The sequence below is a fragment of the Pterocles gutturalis genome, unplaced genomic scaffold (genome assembly GCF_000699245.1).
Source record: "Pterocles gutturalis isolate BGI_N339 unplaced genomic scaffold, ASM69924v1 scaffold37443, whole genome shotgun sequence".
Classification (NCBI taxonomy): domain Eukaryota; kingdom Metazoa; phylum Chordata; class Aves; order Pterocliformes; family Pteroclidae; genus Pterocles; species Pterocles gutturalis.
Genome location: NW_010121742.1, coordinates 10783 through 27361, shown reverse-complemented (window position 1 = coordinate 27361; position 16579 = coordinate 10783). Strand labels below are relative to the sequence as shown.

The window sequence follows — 16579 nt, the reverse complement described above, 5'->3', positions numbered from 1 at the left end:
TGCAGTCAGCAGAAGGGTGGTGGGCTCAGTGTGGTACTGAGTTCCCACACAGTTAATGAAAAACCTAATTAATACCCCTGCAGAAGCTGTACTAAGCTCACTCCTTCACTGCATGTTAAAGACCAAACTTTGAGATACTGACGCACGGGAGGCCAGGCTTCTGCAGACCTGCTGCCCATGGATAACTTATTTTACTGCAACAGTCAGGGTCGTGACCAGAGGATCTGCCTGTGGGATTTAGCAGAGGGACGGACTTCAGTGACGGATTCTGTCTTCACGGAGAATGTGGGATTCTGCAGATGCTCTCTGTTAAAGGTGGCACAGGGACGCTGGCTAATGGCCATGGCAGCCAAAGCCCTGGAGGAGGTAGGAAGTATCTCTTTTTCTGGTGCTTGGGAGATTGCTTTTGAAATTAGATCGTTCAGGAGGGGAAACATCCTTGCTCTCAAATTCTCTGCTCAAGAGACGGCAGAACAAGGAGCCTTTGGGGGTTCTAATCACTAACTTTACCTGCCAGAGAGCTGACTGAATCATATGACTCATGCTCTAGTAACAAGGATACCACCTCAAGATTTGTCCAACATTTAAGCATTTGCAGCTGCTGCTGGTCTTTCATGTGCAGGAGTTTTGAAAACTCCTCTGGTGCTGCTGAATACTGTTAAAGGGGAACAAGAGTCCTTCTGGGGAGCTAATGGTCAGAAAGTCTGTCATCAGATGGAGGTACTCATCTTCCATCTGAAGCTGAAAGTCGTGTTTGGTGAGAGAAGGGGAGGTGCAGGTGATTTGTAATGTGATACATGGTCTTTCACCCCAGGCTAATTCTTTAACTGGTACTTCGGCTGGAAATAGTTGAATTACTATTAGCAGCCAGAGGTTTGCTCAGTGTGAGATAATTGTAGGCTCCGCTTCAGTTCCTACTGGATAAGTCCACATCTAATACCCATTATCACAGCAATCATTGACTGACAGCTTTGTTGGGAATTTCCACTTCTGCTTTGTAGAAATCGTATTTTTATCTTCTTTGAAGGACTATTTGAGGACATCCCACTAAAATAAATTATTTCAAATACTTGACATCAAAATGTCAAAAATATGAAAAAATAAAAAAGTGGCATAAATATGAACAGAAATACTGTAGCTAATTGCAAATTGTTCCTAAGTATAAAAGGTAACATGCTTTTCTGGACTACAGGATGCATATCTTGAAACTGAAAGTTGCATATTTTATATGCAAAGTAATAAGTGGGAATGGTGCCTATATTGCAAGAAAATGTGAACTTTTTATTATTCAGAAGTTAAGCACATATTTAATTACTTTGTTGGCCCACAGCCAGAATGTTCAGCCTTTTACGGAACTGAGCAAACCTGTAGACACAACCACTGTCCCAGTAAATACAGCCATTCTAAGTCCCCTACCTTGTTCTGATCTAACAAAGAACTCTCTCCGGTTTACAGCAGTGCTCAATAATATTTAAGTTAAACAAAATTGACAAGTGCATTCTTTTGTCAGCCGGAGAAGAGTTTTTGTGTCAGGCAAAGAGTACACACACACGTTCTGGTAATGAAGAATTAAATAATAATCTGATCCAGAGGGAAGACATTTACCCCAATGTCTCTTACAGCTCCTCTCTGTTTTATTTTCATTTGTTTGCTTGGGCCCTGCAAACTGATAATGATTTGCTGTCTCCTGAGGTAAAAGAGTTCCACTCTGTGTATGAACCTTTACATTAGAACTGTGTCGGGTTTCAATAAATTCACATAAGCTCCCATAATATATGGTGCTTCCAAATAGGCAGCACTGTGTGAGACGCAGTACATTTGCAGCTTATGATTAAAATTAAGACTTAATAAGTGTTTATGCTTGGCTGGTGCCCAAGAAAAGAGTAATTTTGTCTTAAAACAGGTTCAGTCCATAAATAATGAGATCTGAACAGGCATTTATTTGTTCATGATTGCATTTAAATCACCAATTATGAGTTACATGCACTTTTCTTGCCAATTTGCCAGAAACATGTTAAAAGCTTTATTAATGTGAAAAAGGGTGTGTTTCCTTGTGGGCAGTTTTAGCCACCCAGGAACACTATTAACCTCAGGCAAAGGCGAATCTTTCTCCTATTAAGCAAAACCAATATAAACACAGGACTTCAAGTTTTAGGTTACAGTTGTCAAAATATATGAAATAGTATTTATTTCTAAGGCTCAGTTGCCTCTAATGCAGACAGTCTCTAGAACTGTCAATCTAGCGTAGGCAGCTCATGCCTGCCTGCTTTCTGCCAAAAGCTTTTCTCATCTTTGCATTTTTCTTTGTCCTTTGCAAGCCCAACTGTAGCCCTTGTACCAGTTCATCCGTTTTTAATCAAGGTAAAACAGAGGAAGTTGTTTTTTTGGTTTTGGTTTTGGTTTTTTTGGTTTTTTTTTAATTTAAACCCGCAGAAGTGCATTTATCACAGCACACTTATCCTTCCTGATTACGTAAAAGTTGCAGTTTCAGTCTTGTCTAGGAGGCAATGCCCTTTGGAGAGCCAGTGATGAAAGACACAAGATGAGAGCAGGTTGTCTTCATATTTATAGTCCTTTTCCTGCAATAGCTAATTTGGTCATTATGCTGATAGCAAGAAATTTACCAAGAGAAAAGCATCTTTTGTAAAGAGTGTAGCTCTGAAGAACCAGAATTCCCAGATGATCAAACTTTGGTCTGTTCATAGGTTTGGTCGACATATTGGATGGCTCTTAACTGTAGCCTCCATTCCTCAAATCTGGAGAACAGTTTCCTGCTCCATTGCTAAGTGTCTTTAGAAAGTGTTTGTTTAGTACACTGTCGACTTGCAGTCCTAGAGTGCAGCTGGCTTTTGGCAGGCTGGCTGACAACCTCTAGAAATAGGAAGATGTTCTGGCAAGCTTTGAACTGAAGGTATGGGATTGGAAAGCCATCGCAGCTGCCGTGGTCTTGACTGATGGCTCCCAGAGGAGCCATATTTGTGTAATACCTCATCTCAGATGCTTAAGGAAGTTCACACGATTGGGGCTGTCCAACAGCACTGCTGGGCTTTTGCACATTCTGAAATAGCCTAGAATGGCTGGTGATGCTGGATTTATCAAATGCTTGAAGTCCTTTAATTTTACAAGATAATGCAGACTATTGTTTAATTAAAATAAAAGATCACCTTAGTGATTAAGTAGGCATTTGAGAAACAGCAATGTTCCTCCCAGCAAGTTTTTGATACCTAAGAAGTTCTGTTTCTCCATCGTTCCAGGCTTGAGAATCAGCCCAGAGTGAGGCACTTCCATGTCAATCAAGAGATTCAAAACCTTCCAGTGCCAGATTGCAAAGGCAGACTCCCCTGATCTTGCCTGCCATCATCCCGAGGTGGAAATGAGCTACTTCCTTGGCAAAGACTTGCCCAACACTTAAAAAAATCCATAATTCATTGCCATCAGTGCAAGCAACAGTGGAAGCTGCTGTGTAGACAGAGAGCAGGTGTCTAACCCAATATTGTCTGACCCTGCTTTGAATAGGGTCAGGCACTATTGTGCTAAAAATACCTGTATGCCATCGGTGCTTCAGCCTGCATTAGCAGATAATTCTGGGTTTACATTTTGTTAGTGCAGTCAGCCAGAAAACAAAAGATCCACCTTACATATATATTGCCTGTATTTCCACACAAGCTCTGTGTTACAGTGACAACAACAGAGGAGACAATGCAAGTGTCCACAAGTTAATACAACAAAAAAATTACCAACAGAGATGGAAAAAGGGGAAAGGGAGAAGAAACAGGGAAGTGTTTTCAGATTAAGCAGTCTGCAATATTGTCTAGTGTATGCACAGTATCATCTACTGTATGGAAAGACGACCATAATACAGATTAAATAGAAGAGTTGAAGAAGAGGATGCATTCATTCTAGCAGTTTTGTCTGGTCTTTCCTAAAACAGTTCATTTATGTAGATAGCTGTAGATTCCCCTATAGCTCCAACTCAGCATGCATTCCTCGGTTCTCTCCAGACAGTTTTTACTGGAAGAGCTTTTACTAGCCTTAATCACCTTAAAAGACTTGTGTTTTTAACAGCAGAATTTTGACCTGGAGCCTGACCAAATGCTCTTGTTTTCCTGATGTCAGGTTCAGGTTTTGGAGCTGCCATCCAAGACATCAGTCTGTACCTTGAAGCCAGAGGTGGGTGCCAAGCTGGGCATGCCCATGTGTCTGAAGTTATGGCAGGTAAGGCAAGAGCGCCTGCTAATTGTGAAATGTTTTCCCTGTGATTCATTTTATATGAAGCACATGAATCTTTCTTCACTTGGATTTTGATTTATTATCAAACCAATCAAGTAATTATACTATTAAAGGGGGGAAAGATTTGTGAACATCCTTAATGTAACTTTCAGAGCTTTCCAAGCTTTAATGGAAGATTTGCAAATGCTCAGGGAAAGCTTTGTATCCTTAGGACAGATACAGTTTTTGCATCAATCAAGAGGAAAATGAGTGACTTGCCATAGCCAGCTGTTTGATATGGTTTCTCGCTGCATTAAGAATGATGAGAAGTGATTGGGTTACTTTAAAGCAGTGATTTTAATGGCAAGTTACATTCACTTCAGTGCCCTCAGGACAAGGAAGCACTCTGTGAACATTTCTATTCCAGATGTACAATAGGAATGAAATATTTATACTTGTATTGATTTTGGACAAAAAGGTGAATAAAAGCAGTTAATGAAAAAACCCCACATTTGCAGAGTAATCAGCAAATAATATTTATGGGGTGCCAACCGTGAAAGACAAGTAATACAAAAGGGGAGGGAGGAGTTTAGGTGATTGGCTCTAAATCTCCAAAGAGTTGGTGGCAAAGCTGATTCCCAGTTTAACTCCCTGACCACATACTTTATAGGTCTGCAGTACCATCCGAGCTGATTTCAAGTATGTTATTCCTGCACGTTCATCTGAGCATTTATATTGGTTTCAGTTGAAAAAAATTATCAACTGGTTGTGAATTTGAGGCCTTAGTGTCTTTAATTAAGGTCCTGAACCAACTGAAGTCTAGAGGAATTCAGTTGATGACTTCAGACAAAAGTAGGAGAGGCCACAGTTCAAGTCCCATGCTGTAATTAAAAACTTGGAAAAAAAATTAGAAGGAAAATTAAATAGACTGATTAGGCTTTTATTAAACAGAAAGTTTCTCATAAAAATGCAATCAGGGTTCAGTGCTCAATGAAATGAATGAGGCTTTCTGTCTCCTGGACATTTTTTAATAAGATGAAGATAACTGAGGAAATGTTTGGTGTTGAAAATTCTGTTGCCCATATAAAAAGTCCTCTGTCTTGCCATATTTTCTACATGCATTAATACTGCTATTCCTCTAGGAAGCAGAGCAGGTGCAGAGTCTTAATTTTATGTAGTTTTTAATTTTGTTGCCAGTGGGGATAAAGCAGAGGACTGGGAACTGGGAGAGGTAAATTATTCCACGCACATTCTGGCTTTGGGAAGTCACCACAGCTTCCTAGACTGCAACAGGCAAGGATGGCTAATCCCTTCCAGTCTCACAGCTGTACTTGCTCTTTTACAAATCTGTGCAACTTGGTTTGAAAGCATGGGGGAGGAGGATGCTATTAAGGGCAAATAATTATATGGGGTGTACCAAAGTGATGCTCTGCATTCTGTTTTGTGGTTTCACTGGAAGTGGCTCACTGAGTAACCCTGTAACCATGAAAGCAGAAGAACACGAGCTAACCCAGCTGCACTCCTTCCTGAACAGAGGCCGTCCAGGATTTCTTTGTACATTACTGCATTGGGCAATATAGACTTACGTGGGAGAGGAGCACTCCCCAACCCATCACTTATGGGCAACGTGTTGCCTAAGAGACTATTTGACGTTGCTTATGGCACAGTAAATTAGCAAGTTGAAACAGAAGCTGACATGGAAAGAGCCACATAATGGTCTGAAGGAAGTATGCTCAGGGTTGTTGTCCAACAAGAGTGTGGGGGCTGCAGCCATGTATCAACATATTTTTCTGCATGCCAATAAAAAAAGATCCACATATCAGGGAAACAACGCACCTTACCAGCAGCAGAGTCAATAGAAACTGAGGCTTTATGTTAGGCTTGTGGATTAAGCCTCACTGGCTTCTCCTAAGCAGTTAAAAAGCTTGCAGCTGTTTATTTTGTTGCTTCAAAGCTTTTTTCCACTCATTTTACTAGGTTTGTTCTTAAAAGTATTAGTTCATTTAATGTTTTTTTTTCGTTGTGATGGTTCATATTCTTAAATACATTGTACCTTCAGCTTCACACCTTCTTGCTATTACTAATTGGGTGGAGTAGGATTTGCAGGAGTAAGGATAGTCTTCCCTTAATTTTTTTTGTACTCCTTGGGGAAGGCATCATGTTGCGTAATGGTGTAAACAAAATAATTCAACAGAAATAATACATGTAGAAACTGGAAACACAGAGTTATTAATTTATATAAACTATAGCAATTATTCCTGTTGAGTTGACAGCAGATCACCTTCTCTTCCTTCCTTGACAGTTATCCAAATGCAACAACAAAATGTTCTGCTTAGGAAGAACAATAATTTATCATTTAATTCTTCCACTGAAACAGAACTTGAATGGTCAAGACTTTTCACCAGAAGTGTCTGTTATTAGGAACTGAAATAAATAGGCCGTTGTGAACCACTGCTTGGTGAGTCCAGGCATCAAACTGCAAGCTCCCCTGAGCTTTCAATAGGTTTTATTGTTTAAGTTCAAGTACATGTACTTATTGAAATATTACGCTTCATATGGTTAGGGAAAGTCAGGAAGAAGCGTGGGAGACCTTCATTTCATAGAAAACAATACTTTGTTTTTAAAATAGATCAATCTTCGATCTCACTTGCAAATTACTCGTTTTCAAATCTAAGCTAAGATACCCACAGCACCAAAAAAAAAAAAAAAAAAAAAAAAAAAGGTTTTGCTTGGCATTTCCCATAGTGCTGAGCACTCACCTGTCTCATCTGCATCTGAGTAAGGCAGAGGAGCTGACCCTGCCCATCCAGATGTTGTTTCATTGGCTAATGAACGCTGTACCTTCTGTAGAGCCCCAGGGGCTGGAGGAGCCCTGTGCTCATAGAAGAGCTGTACAAATAACTGGGGGGGGGAGAGGTGTTAATGCCCAGGCTGGGGGCTTTTTTAAAACTTAATTGAAGTACCTATAAAATACCTTGTTTTGCTTTGAAGGTTTTACCCTTTATTCACTACAAATAAAATCTGGAATGTCTGTTTCATTCAGATTTTTTTTAAACTTTTCCCTGGTATTAAAAGCCAGGTACTCTTCATACAAAATACCTGATGAGTTAACATTAATTCACATATATTTGACATATATTCATTGCTCTGATGTTATATTAGCAAATAAAAAGTTTGACGGAAAAATTCTGCACAGTTCTGGGCATTGTGAGACCTTTGTGGGCCTTTCTAGCCAGAGCATGCTCCCTACCTTTTCAAAAGAAAAGGGATCTTAAAGCAAGTAATGAGGCTGCTGCAGGATCCCAGATGTGGACAGACCTGTTCAGAAAGATGATGTAGGGGATTTCCCCCTAGTTTCCTTCTCTTAAGGGGCAATTTTCCACTCAGTGAGATACATTCCTCATTTAAACACTTCTTCAGACTGAATAAATCTGAGAAAGAACATGAGGCTTTTACTCAGCAGTCTTATTGCCCAGACCACCCATCTCTTGTTAGTTTAACTCCCCCTAGAACAAATAATAACCAGTGGGAGAATAGCTGGACCATTAATAGAGGCAGTGAGCCTTTGGCCGCTGCAAGCTTGTATCATGACATTGACAGCCAGTGAGTCTGAAGAGCCTCATTCAATAATGTGATACCAGAAAAAATTAATTCTTTATAAATGTCCTTTACCTTTATTTTGAATTGAATACCAAGCAAACAATCCTGTAGGATCAGATGGTGTTTGGAAAGAGCTGAATAACCTATTAGATACCATTCTTAGATGCACCTGCATGAGGTGGTGGTAATCCCCATGTCTATATTGGTGTTTCTTCTCCTATTATAGAAATAACTGCCATTAACAGATGCCTGTTTTGTAGTTGCTTTTCGTTAGGGATCTGCATCTTCACTCACATTACTAGTTACTGCTTATGGGGTCATTAGTCTTTTGGCTGGAGCAATGATGAATATTTTCCTTAAGTGTGACATGTAATCCAGTAATGTTCCCTTCTTTGAGTTATTTCAGAGGCTTAAATAAATTAGGTGTCTGCCCAGGGTGCCATGCCCTTTGGCCTGTGACATCATTAATCAAAATAGCTTTCAATTGGTTACAGTGGGACTCGGGCGGCCGTTAACCCCTTGGTGACTCACCCAGAGATTCCTGACCAGAGGTTCAGTGTTTACCTTTAAGCATGGTGGTGCACTTGGGTAAACGATCCCTGTGTGTAACCCTACACTTGGCAATGTGAAACTGGAATCTTTAAACGTGGCACTTCTTTCAGTGCCATACACGTTTGTGTAGCTTGACAGTAACTCAGTTGCTCTAAGTAATTTTTTTAAGGAGCACAAAGTTCAGGCCATGAAGTAAAGCTTCTGAAAAGTTCAGGCAGCCTTTTTTCAGGTGTTCTAGAGGGCAATAGTTTGGATTTTCAGAGATAAATTTTCTATATGTTTATATATTTTGCATATAAAACATAGAATTTTATATGTAGATATAAAAACCATAAGCACATGTCAGCAGTTATCCAGTAACATTTTTTGTAAGTGGATGGACCATCAAGATTTGACATTTAGACTTCTGAACTTTTCACTTCTATGCCAGTCAGCATTTTCATTTATTTTCTAGGTGTTTGGACTGAAAACGACCTGGGGATGATAACTTTCCTAACAGACTATTTACTTCTCAAACAGTTTTACTTTTTCCTTGATCAGCTCGGCTGTGGTTCACAACCTTTGCTTCTGGCTGGCTATGAAGATGGATCAGTGGTCCTTTGGAATTTGTCAACTGGAAAAGCGTTGAGCAAACTTGTTTGCCACCAGGAGCCAGTGATGTGCCTTGACTTTGACTCAGAGAAGGCCAAGGGGATCTCGGGCTCATCTGAAAAGGTGCTTAGCATCTGGAGCCTCAATGAACAACAGAACCTCCAGGTCAGCATCATTGGCCCTCTAGTGTCATTTATCCCACTTTGCACTAACAGTTTGATAGACTAAAAAAATATTTAGTCATGAAGAGGAGTTGTTGCAGATCTCTAGCTAATTAATCACAGACTGGTTAGAATGTCTGTGCTATGTGACTAGACTTAGCAAAAGATGGTGAGGATTTAAAAAAAAGAAGAAAAAAACCTCTCTCACATGTTTCTGGTTTTACCAAAGTTGCAACAGGCACACAAGCCTAGCATTACTCAAGCCATTGCCTCTGTATCTTCATTTATCACGTTAGTAGTATCCAGCTCTCAGAATGTCCTAAACATTATAAATGAGTTATAAAAATGAGAAACAAAGGATTGCTTTTCCAAAGGTTCTGCTTGAATGGAGAGAGCTTTCTTTCCATGGTGGGAAAGACAGAAATATTCCATTAAATACTTCACAAACAAAAAGATTAGGAGTAGACCAGCTAGCACCAAGAGAACATGAGGTTTAGGCAACCAGCTTCTTTTGGCACCTTTAGCGCCCTAGCCGGAGACGGAGAAAATAAGTTAATTGGATAAATCAGTTTGTGTCTGAGCTATTCATACCTGGAACGGCTGGTTTAGAAGGAGGTCTCATAATCACTAGTCCAGACTATGCTAGTGAATGGCAATAAATATTGCTTAATCTAGACAACTTTAGCACTGTTCCAACAGTGCCAAGGGGTTAAGTAGGTTTTAACTAGGTGTGGAAATGAAGTGCACAAATAAAGGCTCATGAAAATTAAAATGGCCCATGGATAGCCTCTCCACTGCTGACTGCTTTAACCCTTTTTTTTTTTTTTCACGTGGCAGTTGTGCCCTGAACACAGACTGAAGAAGACCTGAACCAGCCCCTGTGTGCCCCCATATCATCCTTGAGAAGAGAGCTGCAGGATACACCAATTCAAGGAAGAACAATAATTGCTCTTCCAGCTTGCAGCTTTTGTGAAAGTTTTTTTTTTTAGGTAGTGTGGCAAGTTAATGCTGTTTTCTGAACAGTGCTACAGGAAGAAAAACAAGTGCTTGGCCATCCAGCAGTGACTCATCACCTGGGGGACACTGTGAAGGTGTATAATCTGTTAGGCATCACCACAGACCTAGCACTTGGTGGGGCACTAAGAGCCCAGTGCAGGTACTGTGAATGCATCCAACCGAGATGAGGCTTGCAGGACACAGCACTCACCAGTGAGACCATCTGAACTTTAATAAGCAACAGGACATCATGAAGTAAAAGAGGCACTGCAGACTCTGAATAAGTAGTGAAGGCATTCCAAGCCAATGTGATAAAGAAGACTTTTAATAAGTCTGATACACAATTTACATGATGTAGGGGGGTTTTTTTTGTCATCTTTGCCCTCTCCCTGCCTCGGCCTTCCTGTCACTATTACTCCCCTGTACCTGGTGTCTTTAGCTCAGGAGGGCAGATGGAAGGTGAGCAGTTAAGTCCCAGTAAGAAACTTGGTATTGAGACTAGTTTTCTAAGGCCACAGTGTCAGAAATCTGACATCATGACAGACTTTTAAGGCTTCAAATACTCCTGTGTTGGAGAGGTTAATTATAACATAGTTTTTTTCTTAAATTCAAAGAAAATATTGTTCTCCGCAGCACATTTCAGTTATGAGCTAACAATAATGCAGGGCTACAGGTACGACTCATGGGGAAAATAAAAGTTGTTCACCTGAAATATTCCAGGCAATGTTTTCCACAGGGTATTCAAATTCCCAGGGGATGTAGGATTAGTTACATCTTCAGCACATCACACTGAGAGATAGTAGCTTTTATCAGAAATTCAAATGCCAAGCATTATAAACTATACATGTTTCTGTGCTTCATGCATAGTGTGAATGCCCTAATAAAATGCATCTTTCATATGAGCACTAGAGATTGTCAAGGACATAGATTAAAGTTTTTTTCCACTATTGCATTAATAATATAAACCAGATGGGGATTTTTTTTTCTGACATTCCAGGTACCTGAGGTAATGGTAGATGTTGGAAAGCCACTCAGTGGCACATTATTTTTATTCTAAGAGGTTTTAATAAGTAAATGTGGTGCATAGCTATCTGCCGTTGGAGAAATAATGACGCAATGATGGTACTTCAGCTCTGTTTTAAGTGGCAGTGTTCCAGTGTGTCAATGAATAGATGATGAAGGTAACTTCATAGTTTATTGCTATGGGGAAAGGCTGGTGTATTGTCTTCTACAAGAAAGTTGCTGAAATCATCACTGTCAGCAAATTACTGGATTGGTTACGAGCCTTCTGATTTGGACAAGATAATATAATTATGTGATGATGTTTGTGGTAGAATGTAGGAGGTAAACAGCTTCTGCAGGTGAATAAACAAAGCAGAACTAAGAAATCAGATAATCACAGAAGTTCCTTTATATATGACAAGAAAACATTCTATAAGCTGTAATATAAGTAAGCGTGTAAGCTTTGTTGGTTGGGTTGCTTGAGGTTTTTTCTTCAAATGCTGAAGCTGCTGCTATCTTGTCTATTTTGCTAATAAGAATAGGGCTTAAAGACATCATTTGGGTGTAGGAGAGGGAGATTAAAAAAAAATCATAGGTAGCATGCATTAAGGAGGGAAGGGTGGATATCTGTTGGCCTCAGCATGTCAAAATTTCTTAATGCATCTGCTAGTAGATGCAAGCGTCCTTGGTCATGACTGGCTGAAAGCAGCTCACCTGTTTTTACCTCTTTGTTTCCTTAATTGCAAGCGGGTTTTCTGGTTAGGAAATGGATGTTGGTATGCATTTGACCACCGTAGTTGCCCATAAGTGACGGGATGGCACAAATCCTGGCATGAGGATTTCACCTGGCTGCATATACCTTGAACAAGTTGTTCTACTTTGTTTTGTTTTTCTCTCTCACCTCTTGTATTTGCAGATCATGCACAAATGCCTGCTGTTCCCTCATGTTCCATAGCCAAAAGGCATCACCATTCTAGGCTTCATTTTCAAGTTGTAGCTTGCTGATGACATGCAATTTCTCCCAGTCACCCTAATTTTGCTGTATGGATCTTGCCCACGTAATTGACAGTAATGATGGGAAGCACCACACCCGGGATTGGTTATAGCCATTAGCTAATAATCTCAGTTACAGAGTAAGGGCCCTCTTACATTTGCCAGGCTGGTGATGTAAGTAATAAATCCTTCCCTTGCCATTACACATAAACCAGCAGAAATCCTACTGAAGCCATGCTACATTAGCGTAACTGGGGAGTTTGGAAGAACATACGGACTAGCAAAAAGCACAGGTCTTACAGTAGCAGCCCCACAAAGAGGCCCACATTCAGCCTCCTCCTGTTCATCAGGCTGGAGGAAAACTTGCTGTCCTCTGTTCTGCACTGGTTGTAGACACATTCGTCAGGTCCTCTTTAAAAGAGGCACGAATAGAGCATGCAAGAAGCATGGCAAGTTTCATTTTGTCTTTTTTTCTCGTCAAATCACAGATCTTGCTGTTTAAGTAGCTGCGCACTTGTTATATAGTTGAAAAATAATTGCTTCTAGCTTTGTGCCTATAAGAGTACAAGATGTGTTCAGCTGCATCTGAAACCAACTCTGGCCAGCGTTTCTGGCATCTTACTTTCCTACAGCCAGTATTCTAGATAAATTATCTGCAATGAACATATTCTTTATAATCCTGTACTAACTATGCACCATGGAATGTCCTTCAAGGAGGAAAGCTGCTCAGATGTAATATGCTTTTCAATCCCTTCCCACCTCAGAAAAAAGCAAACACCACACACTGTATTAAAACATGCACTGAATTATATTAAGCTTTGGTAGAAGATAGTTACACATTCAGTCTTAAGTAGATGGTAGCATTAACACGTCATTTCCAGTTGTGCTTATAAATAACAGCACTTCAAGGTCAGCCCAGGCTCAAAAGGTGTTTTCCACACTGACAAAAGCTAGGCTCTTTCAACATGCAGGCACGCATGCGCACACACACACACACAGGTGCATATACTGCTTGTGTTTCAGAAGCAGCCTGCTGACTAATACAAGTTACTTGAGGTGAAAACAGCAAAAGCGCATTATGAGCTTTTCCTCTCATGTCAGTGAAGTGAAAACTTTTCTTTCCAAGGACTAAGTCCTGTGCAGCCTCAGTGCCTCATGAAGGAAGCTAAATGCCTTACAATTTAATTGTGCCCCTCAGAAACTTGTGCCCCAGTAGTCTCCAAACAGTAACGAAAGGCTTCCAAGATTGAAATCAATAACTTATTCGTAATCCCCTTCTTGGAATTTGGTGTAAATAAAAGTCTCTTGGGAAGGAGTACTAGAAATACAGATTTCCTGACACTGTAACCTAATTCCTGGAAGCATTCCTTTCTCAAGACTGTGGTAAATGCTACCACAGCTTATTGGGGTTTTTGTGAGGGGCCACAGTAGTAGAAATAAGTAGCAGGTAGTTTACACATCAGCTCAGAATCTCAGCATGGGAATATTGCAGAAGCAGGGAAAATATATGGCCATAGCTCTGAACATTGCAACTCATGCAAGAATAGCTGGAACAAAAGAACAAAGCTGTATTGTCTCGTTCTTGAATCCTTGACTCACAGCTTCACTTGTGACTGAATATAAACAGCTTTAAATGCAGTATAAACTAAAAAAATACAAGGGATGCTTTTATTTTTAGAGCATGGTGCTGGAGATAGATAGGCTCAAGTTAAGGTCTCTTCCATCTCTATAATTTTTCTCACTAAAGCATCATCCACCATGTGGTGAAAAGCTCCATACTACCTGTGCGATACCAGTGTATAGGGGTGGGCACTATACCTTCTAAAATACCAAAAGATTCTTTTATTTCTTCTGTTTTGAACAATTAGAGCTCATCTCTAACTTTCTCACATAGGTTTGCAAAACACACAAACTTGTCAACGCTGGCATATCTGATATCACCATCCGTCCAGACAAGAAGATTTTAGCAACAGCAGGGTGGGATCATCGCATCAGGATCTTTGGCTGGAAAAAAATGAAGCCCTTAGCGGTGCTGGACTACCACACAGCAACTGTCCATTCTGTGTCCTTCTCAGATCACAAAAACCCCAGTGAGAGACTGCTGGCAGCTGGCTCAAAAGATCACCGCATCAGTATCTGGTCAATATATACTCAGACGTGACATGTTCTGCACTGTCCTGGACTAGGAAAACAAAGATTGGTAAAGAATTCTTTACACTGTAATTCAAACCTGGATGTGGGGAAGTAACAGAATGTATTTCCAGGTTGAAGTCAGAGTCCTAGGCTAATTTTTATGGTGCTTGTTCAAGCTGCAAGTCTTGTTTTCTAAAGAGGGAAGTGGATTTTTAAAATTCATAACAAGCAGAGCAAGGCCAGTCATGAATGAAGACACAGAACAAGTCACTTTGAGTTCTGCTACAGGTTTTGCAACAGCTTTTCTTTGGCAGGTTGCTTAAGTAACTTGTGCCAATAGCTTCTTTTGTGAAAAAGGACTGGAATCCCTCGAGACTGCGGTGGGGGCAGAATATGTCTGGTTGTAAGTCATTTATGTATCCAAGAGTCTAAATCAGTGTAAAATACCACTCTTTCTTGAAAATTTATACCCATTAAACCACCTCCAGTGGTTTCTCATTGTCAGTTAGTTTTTCTTCCCAGTAACTGAAAGGCTATCAGAACAACCTTGATTTGTTCACACTTCTGTCAGTTTCTAACTTAAACCAACAGCCAGGAATGTGACTAGGGACGGCCTTTGGCATTTATGAATTTCATTGTGTCTCCTGTCACCTCAAGCCTCACAATTAATCACAAGAAAGAAAGGGGGGAAAAAAATCTTCCCCTGCACTGCACTGCAAAGCTATGTAAAGCCTTTACAGAGCCAGTGCTAAATCCTTTCCATAGACTGACTAGCTGAAGGATTTAAACTCAGCAATCCAATTAGCGCCCTTCTCCTTGGAGAGTTAGGGGTAAGTTTCAGTAAGGCAAGTCTGGGATTCAGCTACACAACTCCCATTAATGTTTAGGGGAATTGCATGGATAAATCCTTATCCACACAGTGCAAATGGCTCCATTAACTTGTCATCTCTATGGCCATGGAAGCTGGAATTCATTCATGAAGGTTTTTTTTGTTTGAATAATGAAGCAGCATTTGCATTCTTTTAAAACATATTAGATATACAACAGGCTGTTCACAGACATCTTACTGTTGTATTCAGTCACAAAGTTGCAGTTACAACTGTCCCACTGAAGCAATTAACAAGGGCCAGTTTGTTAAAAAGGAAGTGGCCTGGAAGCTAGAACTCTGCTTTACAAACTGAAGTGTTCTCTGTCCAGGCTATACCCTGGTGGTGCTTTACTGGAAATATTTGTTTCTGCCTCTGTACAGAGCTGGACATCAAAGAAAAACTCACCAGCATTGTAGTGAACAGCAATGTCAAAAGACTATAGATATTGTTTCAGAGAAAAAACACAAGCAAATTAAGGTGTGGTCTGCTATCCAGCTTGTGCTTTACAGGTAGAGAACAGTGCTGGAATAGAAGTCAAGCACAAAGCCCGATGTTCTTTCCATTAAAACACAGACACAGGATACTGTTGCCAGGCTTTTCTAAATAAAACTTGGCCCTACACACTTTGGAGTGTGATGACACTCTAAATAATGCAGTTCTTTGATTATTTCTTTACTGTTCGGTAGCTGCATGGAGGATCACATTGCAGTTGAAAGTTAAAGCCTAATTTTGAGCGATCCTGAGTCAAGGAGAGGTGCTGGTGTTCATTACATCTACCAGACAGAGTTGCCTAGATGGTAAGTGCTCCATCTCCACCCCTCATCCACCTCCGACACACAGGATGAGCTGCCTGCACTATACAGGGGGCTCCAGGCCAGCAGCCTTATGGAATGAGACAGGGTCCTTCTCCACAAACCTGCTGCTGGAAGGAACCTTTTCTTGTCTCTTTTTCCCCTTTCTTAAAGTAGGTCACAATTGACAAAAATTAACAAATAAATAAATAAAGTGTGGTCCAGAGATTCATCATAGGGAGCTTGCAAAGAGATTTCCTTTTGGCTGTCCTGTCTCATACTACGCCACATATGAAGCCTGTAAGGCAGCCTTGAGGTTGGTGTCTCCCCTTGGAGTGGTGCTTTGCAAGCAGAACTTAGGTGATTGTGAAACTGTTCATGTGCAGCAGAATTTCACTAATTTTTAAAAGGACATCACCCAGTAGAAACATGTTTGGGCTTTAGTCTCCTCTCCACTTACTTACATTATAAATAAATAAATATTCAGTAAGTGGTAGAACCCAAGTCTCCATCTGCTCAGGAGAGTGCCTGGCCCTGTGTTTTAAGCTGTATAATCAGTGCACCTTTTTTTTATCAACAGCCTTGAAATTAGAGCTGATGAAGGCCCATGCCCTAAGAAGCACTCTCAAGGTGGTGGTTCGGCACTGTCCTGAAAGGTGAAAAACAGCTCTGCACGTTCTCA

General features: G+C 40.5%; 1 protein-coding gene across 1 annotated transcript; it reads left to right on the top strand.

The window, feature by feature from the left end:
- Window positions 1-207: 207 nt before the first annotated feature.
- GNB1L (guanine nucleotide binding protein (G protein), beta polypeptide 1-like) lies at window positions 208-15544 on the top strand. The gene is made up of 4 exons (XM_010077343.1): window positions 208-366; window positions 4117-4215; window positions 8902-9117; window positions 13999-15544. Exons 1-4 carry the CDS (start codon window positions 337-339, stop codon window positions 14263-14265), a joined length of 612 nt encoding a protein of 203 aa, XP_010075645.1. The 5' UTR covers window positions 208-336; the 3' UTR covers window positions 14266-15544.
- Window positions 15545-16579: the final 1035 nt, after the last annotated feature.

Bases quoted from the DNA above. Each gene is read 5' to 3' on its own strand.
- GNB1L (XM_010077343.1), top strand. From the start codon at position 337: ATGGCCATGGCAGCCAAAGCCCTGGAGGAG. The intron at 4,216-8,901 runs GTAAGGCAAGAG...TTCCTTGATCAG, and splicing joins TGTGTCTGAAGTTATGGCAG to CTCGGCTGTGGTTCACAACC. The intron at 9,118-13,998 runs GTCAGCATCATT...TTTCTCACATAG, and splicing joins ATGAACAACAGAACCTCCAG to GTTTGCAAAACACACAAACT.